The sequence below is a fragment of the Camelina sativa genome, chromosome 11 (assembly GCF_030686135.1).
Source record: "Camelina sativa cultivar CO46 ecotype springtype chromosome 11, ASM3068613v1".
NCBI lineage: Eukaryota > Viridiplantae > Streptophyta > Magnoliopsida > Brassicales > Brassicaceae > Camelina > Camelina sativa.
The window spans coordinates 1,235,238-1,256,223 of record NC_141890.1 but is presented as its reverse complement, the minus strand read 5'-3'; the positions used below and the strand labels follow the sequence as shown (position 1 = coordinate 1,256,223).

Sequence of the window (20,986 nt, the reverse complement as noted above, 5' to 3'; positions counted from 1 at the left end):
TCCATATTTGCTCATAACTTAGATTTGGTTTTACAAATTCAGACTACGGTTAACTACAAAAATAATAACTTAAAAAAATACGTATTTTATTAACAGGTGTGACGGATCTAACCTAGTTCGATCGGTTGATCCTAATTTCAGTTGATCTGATAGGTAACGACTAACGAGTATATAAAATAAAAGCATATTATTGCCCCAAGGCCCAATACAGTACTGTGAAGAGAAGACGAGAAGACTAGGCCCATTATAATGATACTAGTTTCTAGAAGGTGTCCACAAACCCTATCAAGAAGACCGTTAGAAAGTTTTTTTTTTTACCGTTAGAAAGTTTTGTGTTAGAGGAAAAGATAACACTTATTAACAAAAATTTAATTAATTAAATTGAACAAAATCGAATCTAGACCAGTATCGAATATCGATCATCGAACTAATATAATACTGGTTTATTTTTCTTATCTGTCCAATTAAATTGCGTGTTTTCTTTAAACTGAATTGTTGCGATTTGCGAACCGAACCAAAAAAAAAAACATAATACTCCAACAAACAAACTTGGTGGTCACACGATAATAAACCAATGGAATACAAGACATGATGGAAACAAAGTAAAATTCAAAGATATAGATACATAAGAACACTTGATCACAATCAGATCGATTGTGGAACCACTTTGTCTTGCTCTTGCTTTTTAAATGTGTGTTGAATTTGGATCATATTCCAGCGGAGCATTCTGGGGGAGGAACATGAAAGCGAGACTTATCAGTGCAATAATCATAGACCATATGGTTCACTCGAACCCATCTATATCCTCGAGCTTCCGCCGGGCTCAACGTGTGGTATGCACTGCCTTCCCACCAGTTCATCGGATTAGCAGGACAATTCGCTGGTCCTGGAACCGGACATCCTTCGATATCAAAATCTTTGTAGTAAGCATAAAATGGTGCTCCCGACCAATTGATTTTCTCTATTCCTCCGCGTGTCGCCCAATCATCAGCTTCCCACAACGTGGAATATATACTCATTGGTTGGAATCTCGGGTATGGTACTTTCCTTGCCTCGTTGTTCTTATAAACCCTAATGGGCACCTTGTCTACGTAGAACCTACACACCCCCACATATTGGACGATTAGAAAATTAATATTACTTTTGCATATTTTATTGCAACAAAGAGAACCATGCATATCTTTGATATAATTTTTTTTTTCTACATAATAAGTTATGGCTAATGGATTCTAAAAATGTGGGACCTTCATATGTTCAAATGATGAATGCCTCCTCCAAAACAAATATGCTGTCTCTTTCATTCTCTTATTTCATGGTCCACGGGCCGACAAAATATTAAACCAATCATGTCTTTCGTGAAAATAATAAAAAGATAAGAATATTTAAAACGAATCGATCTTCTACAACAAAATTATTGGTTAATTTTACACACCTTCTAATAATTAGATAAAGTTAGGAGAATTTGGTTGTATATGTATCTGTACGTGTATATATATACATAATAATGTGACTTACACAATACGGAGGTGGTTCCATGAAATGGCGTATTCGTGGAAATCACGAGAAGGGTCGAACCAAAGGTTAACTCTTTGCTCTCTATCACCTTTACCATGAGCAAAGACATTGGTTTGCACGGTGTAAGGTTGCCCACTTCGGTTTCCTAGAAACTCGAAATCCAGCTCGTCTCTTACAGAATCCGTATCGGAATTCATCTGCACAATTGATCATATGCATATAGTGTGATATGTTATAACCAAAAATAATTCTTAAAATGAAACAAACATGAGAGATAGTATATATATATATATATATATATATATATATATGTGGTTACATAGAAGGCAGCGACAGTTCCGGCCGAATCACCCGGGAGGAGTTTGATTTTCATGCTCACGTGGCCGAACAAGTATTGCTTCTTGGAAGCGAATCCACATCCTATAACCATTGTTGGCCAAAATAGTAAAAAGAAGATAAAAAATCGAAAGTAAAAATCTATATTATGTTCCAATTCCAATATAATAACTATTGCATATATAATATGTAAGAACCTGAGCTAGGGTCCAATTTGAGCTGGATAGCTCTTCCTCCATCGATTTGGGTGATATGACCATCGGACCATGTAATCCTAAAGTCATCCTCAAATTTAGCCGGTCTACTCAAAACCGGCCGGTACAACAATGCTGCAAATAAGCATACGCTTATCATAAAGAAAACATATCTTGAAGAGGAGAGTGACTCAACCATTGTTGCTATGTAACTTAAGATGATGAGTTTGTTTTGAAATTAGAAAGAACGAAGTCATATTTATATACAGTCATAGAGACGCATGCAGGCAAATGTTTATGTACAATTATTGAGGAAGGTCTCATTTAGAGCTCAGCTTTTCAGTACAGCTAATCACTGATTGATCGTCTCAATATTTTTGGACCTACCACTTTTCTATTATTGTTGTTACTATTATGTTTTAAATTCACTGAATATGTCTTGTTCTCTTTCCCAAATTATACTGTTATTCCACTCTCTCTCTTTTTTTTTCTTCTAGAATTTAATTTTCGTTCTTGCACACTGTTTGGTAATAACTAATCACATTATTATCAAAGAAGAATTTACAATAACTATGAAAGAAAAGAAAAAGAAAAAACATTCCAATTTATTGTGATAAAAGTTGGTAATATTATTTCTTGACTCTCAATGCTTGAGGCAGAGCAATTACCCAATAGGAGCGTAAAACTGAGAGGAGCGGTGCGATCTAATTCGGCCACGTGTCATCATTGCACGATCGTATCTTTGGATTCTTCATTTTTTTTTTTTTTTTTTTTGTCACACGATCGTATCTTAGATTATAATTGGTGTTTTCTTTCATTTTTAATTTTCCAAAATAAATTTATTTTTTCCTATCCTCCATCAAATTGAACAGAGACACTAGTTTCATGTTACAGACTTACGGATAATTTAATTCATCGACAAGTGAAATGGCAACTTCTGCGTGTTTATTTTTATTGTGACACAAGAAAAATAATTTTGGTTGCTTGAATGATAGTGGATGTGAAGTATTTATGATTGTTTTTGTTTGTTTTTAAAGTCTTTATATGATTGTGCATGAACATTCTAATATATATATATATATATATATGAAAATACATGAAAGTTGTTAAATGTGGAGAGGCGTTAGAGTAGGGATGTGTCTATGTCGTGCTCGTTGCAATGTTGATATCCACATCTTTATTCTCATATAATTCATATAATTTCTTACTCGGTATTAATTAGCCCGAGCCATCATTAAAAAAAAAAGATTATGGCAATTGGTACTCTAGTTTCAAGAACCTCAATCCAATTCATCCGTTTGTGGGAAAAGTACATTTCGATTGGCTAGTTCAGTACTCTGAGCACACATCAACTATGTGTCTATGTTTCGAAATATTAAACCCATATACAGTATGTATAATATATTAGTATGATTTTTTGGTTATTTTGTGTTGATGCAATATTTGGTATGTTATGTATACCCTGTGAAATTTTTGCATGAAATTTTTGCATAAAATACACCCTGTGAAATTTTTGCATGAAAACGATAGTTATCAAAACAATCAAGTCTAATAAATTTAGAAGGACACACTACATTGGACAAAGCCACATGGAATTATAAGAACTTTGGATAAGAAATTGACGGACTCCATAATATTTCATGCAGCAAAACTCGATTAACTCAAAATTAATGTCATGTCTTTGAATTATTCTACTTTTTTTTGCATTATATTGATTTAATATGCTACCCAACTTTTCCCTTTACCACTCTTTTCTTTTGTCGTACTTGTTCAAAATAGTAACATAGCACGACCGACAATAAATTGATTTACGCTGTATCGTAATAAAACTACTATTCTGCATGATAACAAAAAAAAAACACTAGTAGTTCTCTAAATGTCAATATTCTGCAATGATTAGTTTTTAAAACGGCTGGAAATTTACACAAAATTGAGGATTTACGGTATAAGCCTATTTCTTGTTTACTGTAAAAATTGAATAAATTTCATTGTGTGATCGTATATAAATAACTATTATGCAACTACTGAACCTAATGGATTTATAGAAATTGAGAGTATTCCCACGATAGGTTTTCTTCGTCTTAATTATGGTCCATGATTTTTGTAACTAGTGGGTCTCTCACAAACACATCCATTGTTTGTTTCTTTCCGTGTTTATTCAGACCAAACACTCTGGATTGAGCACGCAGAGGATTTTTTGAACCCAGCGATAGGCGATTTCTACTTTAATACAATCTCTCTATACACGTTCCTTCATCACTCCCGCCATATCATGATATACAATAATAATAGTTGTATCCAAAACCTACTATATAAATTTGTTTAATTTGAACAAAAAAAACATAGTAAACGTTGCAAACAAAGACTCTCCTAAATATACATGCATATTTCGAAAATTCGAACAGAAGCTCGCATGAGTTTGAAGCTCTTACCACACTAGTCAAATCCGCGGTCATCTCAACTCTCTCTTCAAGATCCATGGGTCTGGACAAGATAGGCTTTCTCGGATCTGGGCCTTTTTAGGCATGATAGGCTTTCTTGCATCTGGGCCTTCTTCGACTTAATTAATACCACAATCATGGGCCATGTTTGGTTTGCCCAACACCAAACAGAAGCATATACAGTATTATGATGACTCGATCCTTTAATAACTAAAAAAGTATATTAACGTGAAATAATTATGTCTAGTGCGTAATCCTCGAATAATAACCAAAAGCCAATCTTCACGTATAGTAAAAGAAAGAAATATTAAACAGCGGTTATCTGGACATAGCCATTTGAGAGAGCATATAATTGTTTTAATCATTGGAAAAAGAAATTGGGAAGAGTGAGTGAGTGAGCGAAACGTGTTGACAGACAAAGTTGTAGCTAAAGAAGGAATTATAATAATAGTAGTAACACTATTTATTTATTTTATATAATAAAACTTTTTGGTTAGAAGAATACGAAAAGGCAAAGAGGCACGGTATTGGTCGGTCAGGTGATGTAGGGTCCCCCTCTTCCACTGCTCCAGTCAGTCTTATTACCACAAGAAACCGCAGAAACCACAACTCAACGAAACAAAACAAAAAAAGCAAACTCAATTTCTTTTTTTACAAAATATAATTCTTACAGACAGATAAAAGTATATATATATATATATATATATTTTACAAAACAGCTGTGAATATGATGAAAACTAAATCCCTTTATTTATTTTTTATTTTTAGTGTATTGTTACTATTGTATTATGTTTTTTTTTTAAAATAAAACTGAAAAGATTAATTAACCTATTTTCTTAGGTTTCTTTTTAATGTGGCTCTCTTATGAATTTAACATTAAACTTGTATAAAACTGTTGTATTTGCGTTAAAATTAATTACTCAATCCTGCTGTTTTGTACCTACGTAATTTCCTTTTCACCTGATTCTTGTTTTTATTCGACTCTTGTAGTCTTGTAACTTGTAAGACACATACGTATCAATCAATAGAGATACCTGACTACCTTTAATTATACATCATAGATTTATTTCCAAATACATTAATTTATGGAGGTCCCGACATATTTTTTTTGTTTCTTTCTTTTTATTCAAATACTGACCCTTTATTTTTGTAGTAGTGTTAATACATAATTACATACTGTATCTTTGATGATGTGATGATACAACAAAAACAAAATAAAGATTTATTTTTTTGGACAAGCAAACAAAATAAAGATATAACAGAAAATTTATGTCTTATCCTTAAGTTTAATTTAGTTGTCGTTTTAAATGTTTTATCCACTTGTGTTTTAATGTCTTGACCAATCAAGTATATTAATAAAGATATAACAGCAAATTTATTAATTTTGTTAATTTGTTTGAGATAATCTAAAACAACAAATAAAAAAAACGAAGTATTACATACCGAAATCGATCATAAGAGACGGTACGTGTCCCTTTTTAATTGGCCCAAGAGAATAATAGAAAAGGGAATAAAATTTTTTTTTGCCGACGAACGATTAACATCTTTCTCTCTTTCTCTCTTTCTCTTTATCTCTTTCTCTCTTTCTCTACCGATCAATTTCTCTCTTTCTCTCCCGATCAAAGGCTCGATCCGACAAAGGAAGATTTGCTTTAATCGGAGGTTATAGAATCAGTGAAGTCCATGGTCGGAGGCGATTTGAATCGGCAGAGATCTTATCGGAGGCGACTGTAGCGGTGGCGATTTGAATCGTCATGGAGATTAAACCGGTGGCGATTTGAAGGAGTAGGCGATTCAATCGGAAGAGATAGGATGAATTCGAATGAGAGGGTAAGTTTATCAGGGCATTTGTATGATTAGCTAAACTGTTAGGTTGATTTGATTTTGGTTGCTAGATATTAGGGTTGTTTGATGTTTGTTCGAGAAATTAGGGTTCTTGGTGTGTTCTTCGATCTGCTTTAAACGGATTAGGGTTTTTAGTGTTATTGTTTTTCAATTTGGTCTGTTTGTGTTTAGTTTTTGGTGGGTTTGTGTTTCTTAACCGATTGATAAGTGATGGTTTAAAGGGATTAGGGTTCTTGAGAACCATGTGATCCGATTTGCTCTGCTTGTGTTTAGTTAATGGTGTGTTTGTGTTTTTTAACCGATTGATAAGTGATGGTTTAAATAGATTAGGGTTCTTGAGAACCATGTGATCCGATTTGTTCTGCTTGTGTTTAGTTTATGGTGTGTTTGTGTTTTTTAACTGATTGATAAGTGATGGTTTAAAGAGATGTTTAGACATTATTGTTCTTGTTCTATTTTGTGTTAAAGAGATTTTGGTTGTAGTATTATCCACTCATTGTGTTTGGTTGTCTTTGTTTGATATTCATTGTAATTTACTTATTAACGAAATTGTGATATATGTCTCTCTTTTGTATTGAGGTTAAATGGGACAAAAATGAGATCGATGGATTGATGAGTGTAGAGTGTGCTTCGGCCATGGAGGAAGGTAATTATCATCCTCTTCTTTCTTCATTTATTTGATGCTAGTTAAAGTATAAGAGTGAGTCATTGATGTTAAAGGTTTTGTTTGTTGGTTGTGAGCAATGTTTTTAGTACTTGTTAGTGTAGGTATTAGTCTAGTCAGTCATTGATGTTAAAGGTTTTAATTGATATTTGTTTGTGATAAATGTGTTTAGTACTTGTTAGTGTAGGTATTAGTCTAGTCAGTCATTGATGTTATTGTTTAATGTGTGGTTGTTGTAGTTTACTAGTTTTGATTTAATTAGTTGTAAAGTAAAAAAATCACAAACCTTAAAAATTTCGGATCCTTCCTCTTCATAGTAAAAAACACCAAAACACCAACACAACCAACAAACACAATACTATATGGATTCTGATGACTACATGAATCCATATCATCCCACCTCTAGCTATTTGAATCTCTTACAAAGCCAACTTGAAACACAAAACCTCCAAGGTAGTCCTTCACTAAGTCCATGTTCTGAAACTCCATCTGAACCTGCATCACTGCAAGAAAACCGCAAAACAAGGCATGCATGGATACCAGCTGATGATATCATGCTTGTCTCTGCTTGGCTCAACACGAGCAAGGATCCGGTGACTTCGAATCAACAAAGACGTGGTGCCTTTTGGGGAAGGATTGCGGATTACCTTGCAAAGTGTCCAAATGCTGCAGGTCGGCCAAAGAGGGATGCGAGTCATTGTAAGCAGAGGTGGGGGAGGATAAATGACTTGGTGTGCAAGTTTGTTGGTTGTTATGAGACTGTGACAAGAGAGAAGAGTAGTGGACAGAATGAAGATGACGTGATGAAGTTGGCACACCAAATATACTTTGATGATCAAGGACATCGGTTTACCTTGGAGCATGCTTGGAGAGACTTAAGGTACGATCAAAAGTGGTGTGCATCCACTTGTACTAAGGACAATGGAGTGAAGAGGGGAAGGGTGTGTGTTGATGGGTCTGAACAGGATGCACATCCGGTAAATGATTTTGATGGATCATAGCCCCGTCCTCAAGGTGTTAAGGCTGCAAAGGGAAAGTTCAAAAAAACCTCTAACACCCAACCGATTGATGTCCAAGAAGATGGAAAAGCTTACTTGGAGTTTCAGCTGGATCGGGTGTCGAAGATGTAAGAGATGAAGCAGAAGGACTTCGACCTGAAAGAGAAGGAGTTTGCTATGAAAAAAGAGCATATGAAGCATGTGATGCTTGGAAACCTGATTGCCAAAAAAGATTCACTAACTGAATCAGAAAAAGCTCTTAAGGAGAAGCTAATTGATGACATGATGTCATCAGGTTGAATGAACTATGTTTAAGTTTGTTTCCTTGTGTTTTTTGTAATCGAATGAACTATGATTAAGTTTTTTTCCTTGTGTTTTTTGTAATCGAATGAACTATGTTTAAGTTTTTTTCCTTGTGTTTTTTGTAATCGAATGAACTATGATTAAGTTTTTTTCCTTGTGTTTTTTGTAATCGAATGAACTATGTTTAAGTTTTTTTCCTTGTGTTTTTTATGTAATATGAATCAGTTTCACTTTATTATTGTTGCGGTTTGTTTGTGTAATGGTCTTTATGTTAAGTTAAAATCAGTTTCACTTTATTCTTGTTTTGGTTTGTTTTTGTAATGGCCTTTATGTTAAGTTAAAATCAGTTTCACTTTATTCTTGTTTCGGTTTGTTTGTGTAATGGTCTTTATGTTAAGTTAAAATCAGTTTCACTTTATTCTTGTTTCGGTTTATTTGTGTAATGGTCTTTATGTTAAGTTAAAATCAGTTTCACTTTATTCTTGTTTGTGTTAACTTTGTTTCATTATTATACTTGTCTAGCAGGTACAAAACGATGACCCGTGACACATAACGAAGAAGGTAGATAAGATGATGTTCACATAAAGAAGAAGGTAGATTCGTATGATCTTTAGCAAAGATGACCTGTGACACATAAAAGAAGAAGGTGGCTTCGAAGATGTGGACATAATTGTAGAAGTACATTTTCACTTTTGAATATTGTTGTACTTTCACCACATTATTGTTGTACTTTCAATGTTTGTACCACATGTTTTCTTATCATTTTACAACCACATGTAATGTCCAAAATTTTCTATATAATGTCCAAAATTTTCCAAAGCCACCACAACAAATATTCACACCAAACCTCCTCCTCTAAATTGTAAACACCAAAACTCCTTTTCTCAATTTCCAAACTCTCTAAACATGGCATCTTCTTCCCATAATGATGATGTTGATGACATACTTGATGAATGTTTTAATCAAACATGCGATCAAATCACCAATCATGTATGGCAAAATCTTCTTACTCCACCAATCCAAAGTCAACCACCACCTAAACCAAGAAAAAAACGAATTCACATTGAAAGAAATCGAGAAGTCAGTCATGACCACTTGTGGAATGATTATTTCAGTGAAGATGCTACTTACACTCCAAACATTTTCCGTCGCCGTTTTAGAATGAACTAGCCATTATTCATTCGTATTTTGGATAAGCTCACAAATAAAGTTTCCTATTTTCAACAAAGAAGAGATGCTACCGGAAGGTTGGGTCTGTCTACATTGCAAAAGTGTACAGCAGCAATTCGTATGATGGCATATGGTTATGCAGCTGATGCGTGGGACGAATACCTCCGACTTTCTGAATGTGTGGCGCTAGCATGCTTGGACAATTTTATAGATTCAATCGTAAATTTATTTGGAGATGAGTACTTGAGAAGACCCACACCAGCAGATCTTCAAAGACTACTCGACATTGGCGAGTATCGCGGATTTCCTGGCATGATAGGAAGCATCGATTGCATGCATTGGGAATGGAAGAATTGTCCCACCGCATGGAAAGGTCAATACACCCGCGGATCTGGAAAGCCCACTATCGTTTTAGAGGCGGTGGCTTCATATGATCTCTGGATCTGGTATGCTTTCTTTGGACTACCAGGTACATTAAACGATATCAATGTTCTTGACCGATCTTCAGTCTTTGATGATATTTTGCATGGTCGAGCTCCTAAAGTTAAATACAGTGTCAACGGACATGATTATAAATTGGCTTACTATATGACGAATGATATATATCCAAAATGGTCTACTTTTATCCAATCTATTCCACTGCCACAAACTCCAAAAGCATCTTTATTTGAGAGACAACAAGAAGTTGTGCGTAAAGATGTAGAGCGTGCTTTTGGAGTTTTGCAGGCTCGATTTGCCATAGTCAAAAACTCGGCTCTTATTTGGGATAAAGTAAAAATTGGGAAAATAATGAGAGCGTGTATCATACTGCACAATATGATAGTAGAGGACGAACGAGATGGGTACACTCTTTTTGATAAAACTGAGTTCGCACAAATGGAGTCAAGTAGAGGTTCAGAAGTTGACTACACGCTTCCAACACCGAGGCCTTTATGTGTCGTTACTATGCTCAATAATCGAAAGGATGTCCGTGATCGAGAAAAACAACAACGCTTGGAAGATGATTTGGTTGAGAATATTTGGGCAAAATTTGGAGCAAATCACTATTAAAATTAATCCTTTTCTCCTTTTAAGAATTGCACTTCTTTTGTAATATGTATTAATGTTTTTATTATGTTTTGTATGCTTCAAAATTAATTAAAATGCAATATTTTCTAATTTTATAAAATTTTAAATGTTTATACATTTATATCACTTCTATTCTATTTTAAATTTTTAAATTTATAAAAATAAGAGACCCAAAATTAGAATCTACCAATAAATGAGAAATTTTTATCTAAGAGACTATAGGTTTTTATATTTAAAACAATACACAATTAATTCATAAAAAATTTTAATAACTCCCCGTATAAAGACTACCGATATTTAGGCACTAAGTTATATCCGTGCGTGTAGTATTCTTTTATGAAAAAAATCCATTTAGCCCTTCAGAGGGGTAGTCATTTTCCTTTTTCTTCTTTACTTACAAAACTTCCTCTACATACATCAACCACGCAGCAGAGATAGTGTGAGTGAAAGAGATAGAGAGAGAGACTAGAGGAGAGAGAAAGTCTAATTGTTTCTTCTGTAAACTGCAAGCCGATCTTGTCTCTGAAAATGGTGTTGTGGAGCAGCAACAACATGTCAAGCTTTCTACTGATTTTGCTGATTCTTAATTCGACCCATTTCAGTCTTATGGCTAATGGTAAGGATGGGGTCAATGTCACGTACGTTTCCCTATTATTAAAACTTTAAACTTCATATCATAATCTTTAATTCTTTCTTTTACTTCTTATGACAATTTTCAGGTAGACCAGAGCCTAACTCGGTCGACATCACCAAGGTACTTTTTTCTCCTACAAATTCCTCTGTTTTGTTTTTTGTTTTTTGGCTCTAATAAACAAGATTCGATTTGGGTTTTTAAAAAAGTGCTATAATTTGGAACAGAGAGAAGGAGTTCAAGATGAGAAGATGATGATGATGATGAGAGGTCTAATAGGATCAAGACCACCAAGATGTGAGAGGGTGAGATGTCGTTCTTGTGGTCATTGTGAAGCAATTCAAGTTCCTACAAATCCTCAAACAAAGCTTCACTCTCCTTTTACTTCTTCTTCTTCTTCTTCCTCTGAGATGATTCATCTTGATTACACCAGAGGAGACGATAGTACTAATTACAAACCCATGAGCTGGAAATGCAAATGTGGTAATTCTATCTACAACCCTTGATGAATTTTTCTCTATAATATATATATATATATATATATATATTTTGGGATTCAAATTCTATATTAATCTCTGTGTACATATTTATATTTTTAGTCGTTTTCTTTTTTTTTTTGGTCAAAGATATTTGAGTTGTAATCTTCTGATTTTATGATAAGTCTATGTTACTGATTATGATATTAATTGTTGTTTAGGAGTATCATAGTGTAGTTAACATTCAAATAAATTTAAAGAAAAACAGAGATGAATGAATAATTGCTTTATCCAAAACGATTTGTTATAAATTTTTACTAATCGTGAAAGTAAAAATCTTTTAGATAATGTTTTACACGCATCGTAAACAGAACGCACGGAAACCTATTTTCAAGACGATTCTGACAAATACCAATTTTATGGATGAAAGTTACATCACACACGTACGTATGCATCTACTCTTTCTTTATACACATATAAATATGAGATTTATGTAATGTATGAAAATATTATTTGCTGGTTTAATAGAGAGACAAAGATACCTTTGATACACCAATGATAAATCCATTAGCCCGATAGATAAAAAAAAAAATTCAGCCCCTTTGCTGTCGTTTCGTCGAACGTCGCCGTTTTATTTATTTATATACGATTTAATTAATTAGTGACCGCTGGTGATTTACTGTGTCCTAGTACTTGTTTCAGTAGAGTTCTCTCACTGAAATTTATTAGTTATATTTATATTTATATGTTAAAACAGCAAGAAATATCAAAACCTAAGCTGTACTACTTTGATTTGATGATCTATATTGTACCTATTTATATATACTGACATACCATATTGTATTACGTCCCAGTTCAATATAATTGTTATATTTTAAAGAAACAATTAAAACTCAGATCTGAAACTGCAACCAAGAAACTTAAAAAAATAAAACACTTTTGACTTGACTCGGGGTTAAAAGGAAAAAAACTAGTATACATTAGACTGTACATGTAGACTATATATGTTGTGTTACCCAAATAATGATAGCATAGCAATCAAGTCATCAAGATGTCTACTTAAAAAGCCAATGATCAATTTCTACTTAAAGCATGTTTAACATTTGGAATATAATTTTTTGTCGAAATTAATATGAGAGTTGACAAAGCCTATTCATAAAGAAAAATTGAAGCGTTGATGGGATTGAACATATATGGAAAAGAAAGATGAAGAAGGGAAGTGACAAAACAAAAGAGAGAAGATGTGTCTTTGTTTGTGTGGGGTTTACTAATTTCACAAATCAAGCAAAGCAAACAGTCTTGATTCTCTACACTGTTCTTCCTTTGAATGACTTTACTTCCCCTCCCCCCCCCCATTTTTTGTTTGTTTTGTTTTCATTTGTTACATAATAATAATGCAACTCCAATATATATATATAGTTGAATTTAAAGAAAATTTATACATTTGGAATTTGGTGGAGGGAGACTCAAGTGTCAATCAAAGTCGGTACACTGCCACCATGCCACTGCTTGAACCAATCTTCTGAACGCCAACCTCGCTCCATATATTTTATATAAATGTCTTCTAAATGATTCACTATATTTTTAACTATACGCATAATGCTATTATCCAAAGGTCGATGGTAAATCCTGTTATACTATGTATGAGACCCAACTCCAAAAACTTGTTATAAGTTTTTTTCTTTGGTAACATTTATGAATAAATTCTAGTTGGTAACGTGATCAAATAGTATATACCTAACACTTTGCACGTAATGATTCTCAATTAGGCTTCGTTCGATCAGCTAGAGTCGCAAAATCGTAGTTAAAAATGAGTGTTTTGTTATAAAATCGTTTTGATTTTACTATCTCATAGGTGGATAAATTAATCATGTTTAGTCCTTCACTAAAACTTCTTTAATAACCGATACTTTGGTTTTGTGATAATTTTTTTTGTGTCATTAAAATATTTTAATAAATGTGGACCGACAGATCTCAAAATGCTAACTCTCTATAAAAAGTTTTAAAACTTGGGAAAATGCATTTTGTTAGGAGACGATTGATTGCACATTGTCGCACGATGGAGAAAACCATTAAAAGCAAAGTGACAAAATGAAAAGACTCAAAATAAGAAACAACAAACAAGGAAGGAAAATGAGAGTTCCAAAGCAAGAAAAAAAAAATACCTTGGCCATTCCGAACCCTTTTTGTTTCTGCTTCTTACCGTTTTACTTAACTGTTCCCGATCTCTTCCCTGTTGCATCACTTCCTTGGAACTATGGAAGTAATTTTGAAAAGAAAAATATGTATTGGAGAGAAATCGTTAAAGCACAGAGTTGACAAGGTACAGTCACGTGGAGGCATTTTGGACATATATATGCATGATCTCTTTCTCTGTTTCAATGATCTACTTGACGTCCCCAATTGCTCCATACCTCATTCATTGTTCTTGTACGACACTGGACTTTGTTCATAATAGTATATGAGGTGGTTGATATATTCTTATATCATTTCTCAAAAAGAAATATATGTTTAATCGTCAACCATATCACATCATTACATAATAGCTAGACACATTTTCAAGTGTAGTTTTACAACAATACAAAATATAGTTTAAATATTGATATTTGTTTGAAACCAAAAAAAAAACTGATAATTTGTATTCTTATATTTAAAATAGTACAGACTACAGAGAATAGTTATTTTCAAAATAGTTGAAGACAAAACTTACGGGGACAAAAAGTGGAGGGGATTCCAATGGTCCAATAGTGGATATGAATATTCACACGCAAAAAGCTAACACATCTCAAAAGATTTTTTTTTTTTTTTTTTTTTTGTCAACATCTCAAATGCTTTATGCAACAATATTTAAATTAATTGTCAAGTCTACGTCATTAATTTAGTGGATACTTTCTACGTGGTATGTTATACATGTAACATACTCAATATACCATAAGTGACACTTGGAATTTATGGTATAACCACCAACACGACACTTGTACCATTATACCATGCTTCATGCATCAAACTGATCATGTCCTGATGTCCAACAAGATGATCATGTCTATCTACAATTATAAGTATGAGAAGTACGTGGTACTGGATTAAGTACGTACACGGGATGGGAATTTTGAAAGAGAGCTATGATGGGTTCTTAAATTCGTCGAAAGCTTACAATAGATAAAGCAAAGAAAGCCTGCATGCCTCCTCAAGTACGTACTATAATAACACTAATTAAGATATCAAAATCATTAAGGCTATATATATAGGAAATCCATTTTAAATATTTTTTTTTGGTCTAATGTTGGAGATCTGTTTTATGATTATACTAGAATTAGTCGGATAATTAATACGTATATAGCATAAAAATACAATTCGAAGGTGAAGTTAAACATAGAAGAAATAATTGAATAAAATTAATGCACCAGTATAAAAAACTGTACCTTTTGCGTGGGTGAAGGAATTAGGTCTACCGTTAGGGCACTTTCACGGGGACCATTCTTGCCTTAACCAAGAAGACTCCATTGCGACCAAACGTCAATGCGGGGTGAAAACTTGCAGTGTGTGCAATCCGGATCCGGCCGGTCTGGTCCAATAATTAATGGGTAGGGTTTAGAAGTCTATTTAATCTGTATATATTAATTAAACAAACTGTCACCACCTCACATTAAAATAAGTAGGGTAGTACTCCCGTTAGAGCAAGATTATTGCACATACTCGACCAAGGATGAGAACAAAAAATAAAATAAAAAAATGACAAAAAGGTGGAGAGAAGAGAATTCTTATAGACACTGAATCTGCCACATGTTTTCATATTTTCATATGGTTGGTTGTATAAATTAAAAAATAATAAAATAATTTAATTCAATTAAAATATTATTAATTATTTTTGTTGACACCCCAAATGGTGGTATCTGCAATAAGTATGCTCTTACGCCGTCCCAAGGAGGATTTTATGTACTTTTATTTTATTTTATTTTTTTGTATAATTTTAATGATTGTGTGTATGTTTTTTTTTTTCGTTTTATTATGTGTTGTTTTGTATGTTTGTGTTAGATTAGAAATTCATTATATATTTAGCATCTTATTTGTGAATGATTCATTTTGCGTTTTTTATTTGCTGTATTTGTTTTTTTTTTATTGATGTTTTTTTAAAATATGTCAATTAACGTATACTATGTACTTGGTTTGGAAGTGCTTTTGTTTTGTTTTTTTTTTCAGACAATGACTGTTGTTTGTGGAACAAAATTAATTATCGTTACGGGTATTTTTTTACAATAGTTGTTGTGAGAAGTTGAGATTGCCTTTTTCAGACAATATATATATATATATATATATATATTTGTTTTTTTGTTAGTATTCGTGGTAATGAAAACCAAAAAAAAAAAAAAGATTTACTGTTCTTCAGTGTCTTTTCTCAAGAGTTTACTTCAATCCCTTCACTATCTTACCAAACCAAATCAAGTTCATGACACTCAATGCAATCGGTACAACGAAAACCAGTAGATAACCGAATGTATGCATCTGTACCACCTGCCCACACACACACAAAACGGGTATAGATCATTAACTCGTAATCTCTATAATTAAACCACTACAACAACCAAAAAACACAGAGTAATGCCTATTTTTTTTCCTAAAGACTACTCTGTTTGGTTTGCAAATTGGTTCGGTCTGGAAAGAACTAAACCGAACTCTTGGTTACCTGATCATAGTGTATGTAGACATGGTAAATCATGTAGACGAACAGAAGAATTCTTGCTGTCTGCAATCAAAACATGAAGTTGAGGACTTGAATCCAAGACATTTTATGAATTTACAACGAATTGAAAAAGGGTTTTTAAAAAAAACTACTCACCAACCAAGCAAAGAAAACAGCAACTCCATTAATAAGATAAGATTTAGATCGCTTCAAACCAGCAACGTCAAGGTACCATCTAAGGTTAATCTCTGGTGTAGTCAATTCAGAGATTAAATCCATGTATGTTTAAAGCTGAGCCTCTCGAGAGAAGAGAGAATACGCTACTGCTGTTCCAGATAAACAGTGATGGAAAATCTGAAAAAGATCAAGAATTGTCAAGTAACTGAAACCAATGGAGGAACACAACACCGAAGCTTTATTAATTGTTGTCTGACTTACATATTCTGATCCTCCTAAAGAAGGGTATAACCAAAAGATCATTGCGAGATCCGCAAGAAAGTAACCAACTGATACCTATGCGCAAACACATCACAACAAAAGTATCAGATAGGTTGATCGATCAATGTTCATGAGTAGATATGAAAAAAAGATCTAAACTTACTCCTAAACTAAAGTTGGAAAGAGGAGAGCTACGAAACACCACAAGGTTAAAGTCTTGATGGCTTATTTGGTCAGAAAACATATCAGAGAAGAACACAAAGTAGAATGCCATGAGTGAGATAAAGATCGCATGGACTGTAGATATCCCCCTGCCATGTTTTACATTACAAGCCAAAGTGATAAGATACAAAGCTTAACATATAAAAAAGGCAATATATTTGTATAATCACCTGTTGTTCCATTCAATTCTCTTTATTTCTGTGAGAGCTGAGTATGATTTGATATGAATTGAGCTGAATATTTCCGTAAGATCATATACCTATTATCAAAAAAGAGCCATAAGCTAAAATGTTTATAAAAACAGAATAAAAAAAAAGAAGTGAAGTGGCGCAAAAATTACCAATTTGCAGAGAAAGATTCCGGCAAGAACAGAAAGTGTATGGAAGATATGGATATGCTAATAAATTGAAAAGAAAACATTCACATTACCAAATCAAAAAAAAAAAAAAGCTTACACGAACAGAATCACACATATGTAAAGAAAACAACATATTGTGTTTTATTGTATTGATATCAAGATACACAAAAAGATGTAACCATTAAAAATAGAAAAAATCACACATATGTAAATTTTCCGTGGCGATTTACAATTTCCATATCAGTCAATAAATATTTCAAAATTTTCGAGCCATTGGACAATGATGGGACTTAGGCCTGCGACTTCAGTTTCTTTCGGGTTTTCGGTTTCGGTTTTTCGGTTATTTTGGAAATTGAAAATTGTTCCAAATTGAACCGACTAAGATTTCGGTTCGGTTCAGTTCAGAATCGGTTATTTCGGTTCGGAGGTTCGGTTCATAATTGAGTTGTTAAAAAAAAAAACTTTTTTTCAACTGAAAAGCGGTGGATCGACATCCCGACGGCCAGTTCTGAATGGTGGAGGTCGTAAGATTGATCTGAAAGGCGAAAATGATGATGATGATGATTATAAAGATGATAAATCGAAAAAAAGAAGAAGATGATTATAGTGATAAATCGAAGAAAGAGAAAATAACAGTGATGGATTGAAGAAGATTAGAAGAAGATGATGATGAATCGAAGAGTGAAAAGAAGATAATGGTGATGAATTGAAATAGAAGGAGAAGGAAAGAACAAGAAAAATAAGAATTATTTGTTTGCCTACAAGAAAAAAAAGAATCGATAAAGATATGAAAAAGAAGGGAAGAACGACGGCTGGAGACAATATTAGATTAGGGCTTTTATTAATTCGGTTAATCGTTCGGTTCCAGCGAACCGAACCGAAAATTTCGGTTAACCGACCAAAATTAAAATCATTTTGGTCGGTTATGTCAATTAATTTAAACCAAACCGATTTGCCCAAATCTCGGTTCAGTTCGGTTCGGACAAATCGGTTCGGTTCTAATTCCCAGACCTAATGGAACTCATGCAAAAAGTGGAAAATCTTACAATATATACAAATTCTAACTAAAAAAAACCTCATATGAATAAATATTTCAAAATTGATTAGAATGTTTTATCGGCAACTAGAACCGACGTCGTTTCCAAGTCAATGGAGGAGCAAAAGAAAAAAGAAAAAAAAAAGGCCACGTACGGCGTCGTGTTGAAGTCATCATCTGAGACTTGCAACGTCGGCGTTTTGAAGTCAGCGAAAAAGTAAAAGAAGTTTCAGAACGAAGTCGTTTTGAAGTCATCTGCTCAAGTTAAAACTATTCCCAAGTCAAAGGTTTGCGTAATTTGTTTGTGATCAAAGAAAGCGTTGCACGATTTTTTTTCTTTAGTGGCAAAGTTTGCGAGATCCAAGAACTCTCTCTTCTGTGTTCACATTTCTCTTTTCTTTATCTTTCAATCTCACAAAGTTTGTATTTTTCTCATCCAACTCCTCAATCTTTTCCAGGTATTTTTTTTTTGTTTTTTAATAATTTGTACTGAATCAGCTTCTTGAGGTATTTAGGGTTTTATCGATTTCATCTGATTTCTAGTTTTGTTCTTCCGATGAATTTTGGTTTTGTTTTTAGGGAATATAAATTAGGTTGCTTTTTGGAAGTAACGAAGTTAGAAAAGAATGGTGAGAACACCAAGAAGAGGGCAGAGATCAAAGGGGATTAAAGTGAAGCACTGTATTCAATTGACTCTGTTGCTTAGTGTTGGAATATGGCTGATTTATCAGATGAAGCATTCTCATGAGAAGAAATCTGAGTTTGTTGAGAGGTCTAAGATTCTTGATGTTGTTGTTGATGATGATAACAAAGTTGTTAAGCTTGGAAGGAAAGATCTTCTTAACCCTAGAGTAGTTGATGAGACGACGAATGTGAAGGATGAAGTTGAAGAAGATGAAGAAGGGAGCAGCAAGAATGTTGATGAGATTGTAGATAGGGAGGAGGAAAGAGGCGAGGATAAAGCAGTGGTAGAAGGGAATAATAACGAGAAGGAAACCGAAGGTACCGGGAACGAGGATGATTCAAACAATGGAGATAGTGAGAAGAAGGTTGTTGTTGATGAGAGTGAAGAAGCTAGAGAGATGAATTACAAGGGAGATGATGCGTCCAGCGAGGTATTGCATGGGACGACGAGTGAGGAGAAGAGCAATGAAAAGGTTGTTGTTGAGGAAGAGGGTAAGTCTAACGCTACTGAGAGTGTTAGTTTCCATGAAGATGAGTCAGGTCCAAAGACTGGTGTGTTGGATGGTTCTGTTATTAAACAAGTTTCTTCCAACACAACTGAGAATGGGGAGACTGGTAGTGATGATGGTGAGCAGCAAGAGACAAAGAGTGAGTCTGAGTCAAAGACTGGTGAGAAGTCAGAAGGTGAGAAGGGTTTTTCTGATTCGAACGGTGAATTGCCTGATGAGACTAACCAGTCAACTTCCAATGCAACTGAGAATTCAGAAACTTCTGGGAGTGATGAGTCGGGATCAAGTGGGAATTCCACTGGTTATCAACAGACGAAGAACGAAGAAGATGACAAGGAAAAGGTAGAATCTTCTGAACACTCATATGTAGAGGAAAGCAAGATCAATGAATCCGAGAAGAAGGAGAAAGAAGAGTCTTCGTCCCAAGAGGAAGAACCCAAGAAAAGTGAGAAAGTAGAGTCTTCATCTCAAGAGGAGAATGAAACCAAAGAAGCTGTAAAACAAAAACAGGGGAAAGAAGAGTCGTCATCTCAAGAGGAAAGCAAAGAGGAACAACCTGAGAAAAAGGTGCAAGAAGAGTCTTCATCTCAAGAGGAAAGCAAAGAGGAACAACCTGAGAAAAAGGAGAAGGAAGAGTCTTTCTCTCAAGAGGAGAATGCAATCAAAGAAACAGTGAAACAGGAGAAAGAAGAGTCTTTAGAGAAGAATGAAATCAAAGAAACTGTGAAACAAGAGAAAGAAGAGTCTTCAGTATCAACGGAAAAGGAAAACACCAACAGTGAGAAGAAAACTGAACAGGTGGAATCTACTGATTCTTCAAACACACAGGAAAAGAGTGACGAACAAAAAACTGATGAAAGCAAGAGTGAATCCAGCAATGGAAGTGGCAACTCAGATTCTGATAAAAAGGAAACAGAGGATGATACTGCAAAAACAGAGTCACAGAAAGAGGAAAACAACAAGAATGCCGAAACAGAGGAAATACATAACCATCAAGAACAGACCAATGAATCCGGCAAAGGAAGTGGCAACTCAGATTCTGATAAAAAGGAAACAGAGAATGATGCTGCAAAAACAGAGTCAGAGAAAGAGGAAAACAACAAAAATGGCAAAACAGAGGAAATCCATAACCATCAAGAACAGACCAAGTCCACTTTGGATGATAGTCTGCCTCAACCTAAGTAAGGATGCTCGAACTGATCTAGAAACTCTTTCTGAAGCGAGCAACGGATAATCCAGCAACAAAGTTGCTGCTCTGTGATGATGTTTCTTAAAGAAGTGAAGTTGTTATGTATTGTATTATCCATATTCTATACTTTCCAGTTTTCACCATATGACGGGTCTTAAGTCCCAATCAGTAGTATTGAGTTTTCGATAGTTATCAATACATATCTAGTTCTGCCTCAGTCTCTCTCAC

The 20,986-nt window shown here is 34.0% G+C and overlaps 3 protein-coding genes, 1 long non-coding RNA gene and 1 pseudogene across 5 annotated transcripts; 3 read left to right on the top strand and 2 right to left on the bottom strand.

Annotated features, from left to right (window-relative positions):
- Positions 1 to 476: 476 nt before the first annotated feature.
- LOC104720980 (putative xyloglucan endotransglucosylase/hydrolase protein 7) lies at positions 477 to 2,378 on the bottom strand. Its single transcript, XM_010438881.3, has 4 exons — positions 2,049 to 2,378; positions 1,835 to 1,935; positions 1,516 to 1,712; positions 477 to 1,098 (listed from the first exon to the last, which is right to left on the bottom strand). The coding sequence occupies exons 1-4, from the start codon at positions 2,242 to 2,244 to the stop codon at positions 708 to 710; spliced, it is 885 nt and encodes a 294-aa protein (XP_010437183.1). The 5' UTR covers positions 2,245 to 2,378; the 3' UTR covers positions 477 to 707.
- Positions 2,379 to 6,839: 4,461 nt separating this feature from the next.
- On the top strand, positions 6,840 to 9,058 carry LOC109127528 (uncharacterized). The gene is made up of 2 exons (XR_002034097.2): positions 6,840 to 6,977; positions 8,822 to 9,058. It is a non-coding gene; the product is annotated as an uncharacterized LOC109127528 (long non-coding RNA).
- Positions 9,059 to 10,862: 1,804 nt separating this feature from the next.
- LOC104720979 (EPIDERMAL PATTERNING FACTOR-like protein 2) lies at positions 10,863 to 11,851 on the top strand. The gene is made up of 3 exons (XM_010438880.3): positions 10,863 to 11,150; positions 11,254 to 11,288; positions 11,393 to 11,851. Exons 1-3 carry the CDS (start codon positions 11,063 to 11,065, stop codon positions 11,669 to 11,671), a joined length of 402 nt encoding a protein of 133 aa, XP_010437182.1. The 5' UTR covers positions 10,863 to 11,062; the 3' UTR covers positions 11,672 to 11,851.
- Positions 11,852 to 15,989: 4,138 nt separating this feature from the next.
- Positions 15,990 to 17,383, bottom strand: LOC104727512 (uncharacterized; annotated as a pseudogene). The gene is made up of 7 exons (XR_015573202.1): positions 17,323 to 17,383; positions 17,153 to 17,241; positions 16,924 to 17,071; positions 16,761 to 16,835; positions 16,479 to 16,676; positions 16,326 to 16,385; positions 15,990 to 16,153 (listed from the first exon to the last, which is right to left on the bottom strand). The product of XR_015573202.1 is annotated as an uncharacterized LOC104727512 (transcript).
- Positions 17,384 to 18,654: 1,271 nt separating this feature from the next.
- LOC104720978 (uncharacterized) lies at positions 18,655 to 20,975 on the top strand. The gene is made up of 2 exons (XM_019233290.2): positions 18,655 to 18,834; positions 18,956 to 20,975. Exon 2 carries the CDS (start codon positions 19,003 to 19,005, stop codon positions 20,752 to 20,754), a length of 1,752 nt encoding a protein of 583 aa, XP_019088835.1. The 5' UTR covers positions 18,655 to 18,834; positions 18,956 to 19,002; the 3' UTR covers positions 20,755 to 20,975.
- The last annotated feature ends 11 nt before the right edge of the window (positions 20,976 to 20,986 follow it).

Coding starts and splice junctions, on each gene's coding strand:
- LOC104720980 (XM_010438881.3), bottom strand. CDS start 2,244: ATGGTTGAGTCACTCTCCTCTTCAAGATATGTTTTCTTTATGATAAGC. Junction 1,713..1,834: donor GAACTGTCGCTGCCTTCTAT/GTAACCACATAT, acceptor TCAATTGTGCAG/ATGAATTCCGATACGGATTC. Junction 1,099..1,515: donor TGGAACCACCTCCGTATTGT/GTAAGTCACATT, acceptor GGGGGTGTGTAG/GTTCTACGTAGACAAGGTGC.
- LOC104720979 (XM_010438880.3), top strand. CDS start 11,063: ATGGTGTTGTGGAGCAGCAACAACATGTCAAGCTTTCTACTGATTTTG. Junction 11,151..11,253: donor TTTCAGTCTTATGGCTAATG/GTAAGGATGGGG, acceptor GACAATTTTCAG/GTAGACCAGAGCCTAACTCG. Junction 11,289..11,392: donor ACTCGGTCGACATCACCAAG/GTACTTTTTTCT, acceptor AATTTGGAACAG/AGAGAAGGAGTTCAAGATGA.
- LOC104720978 (XM_019233290.2), top strand. CDS start 19,003: ATGGTGAGAACACCAAGAAGAGGGCAGAGATCAAAGGGGATTAAAGTG.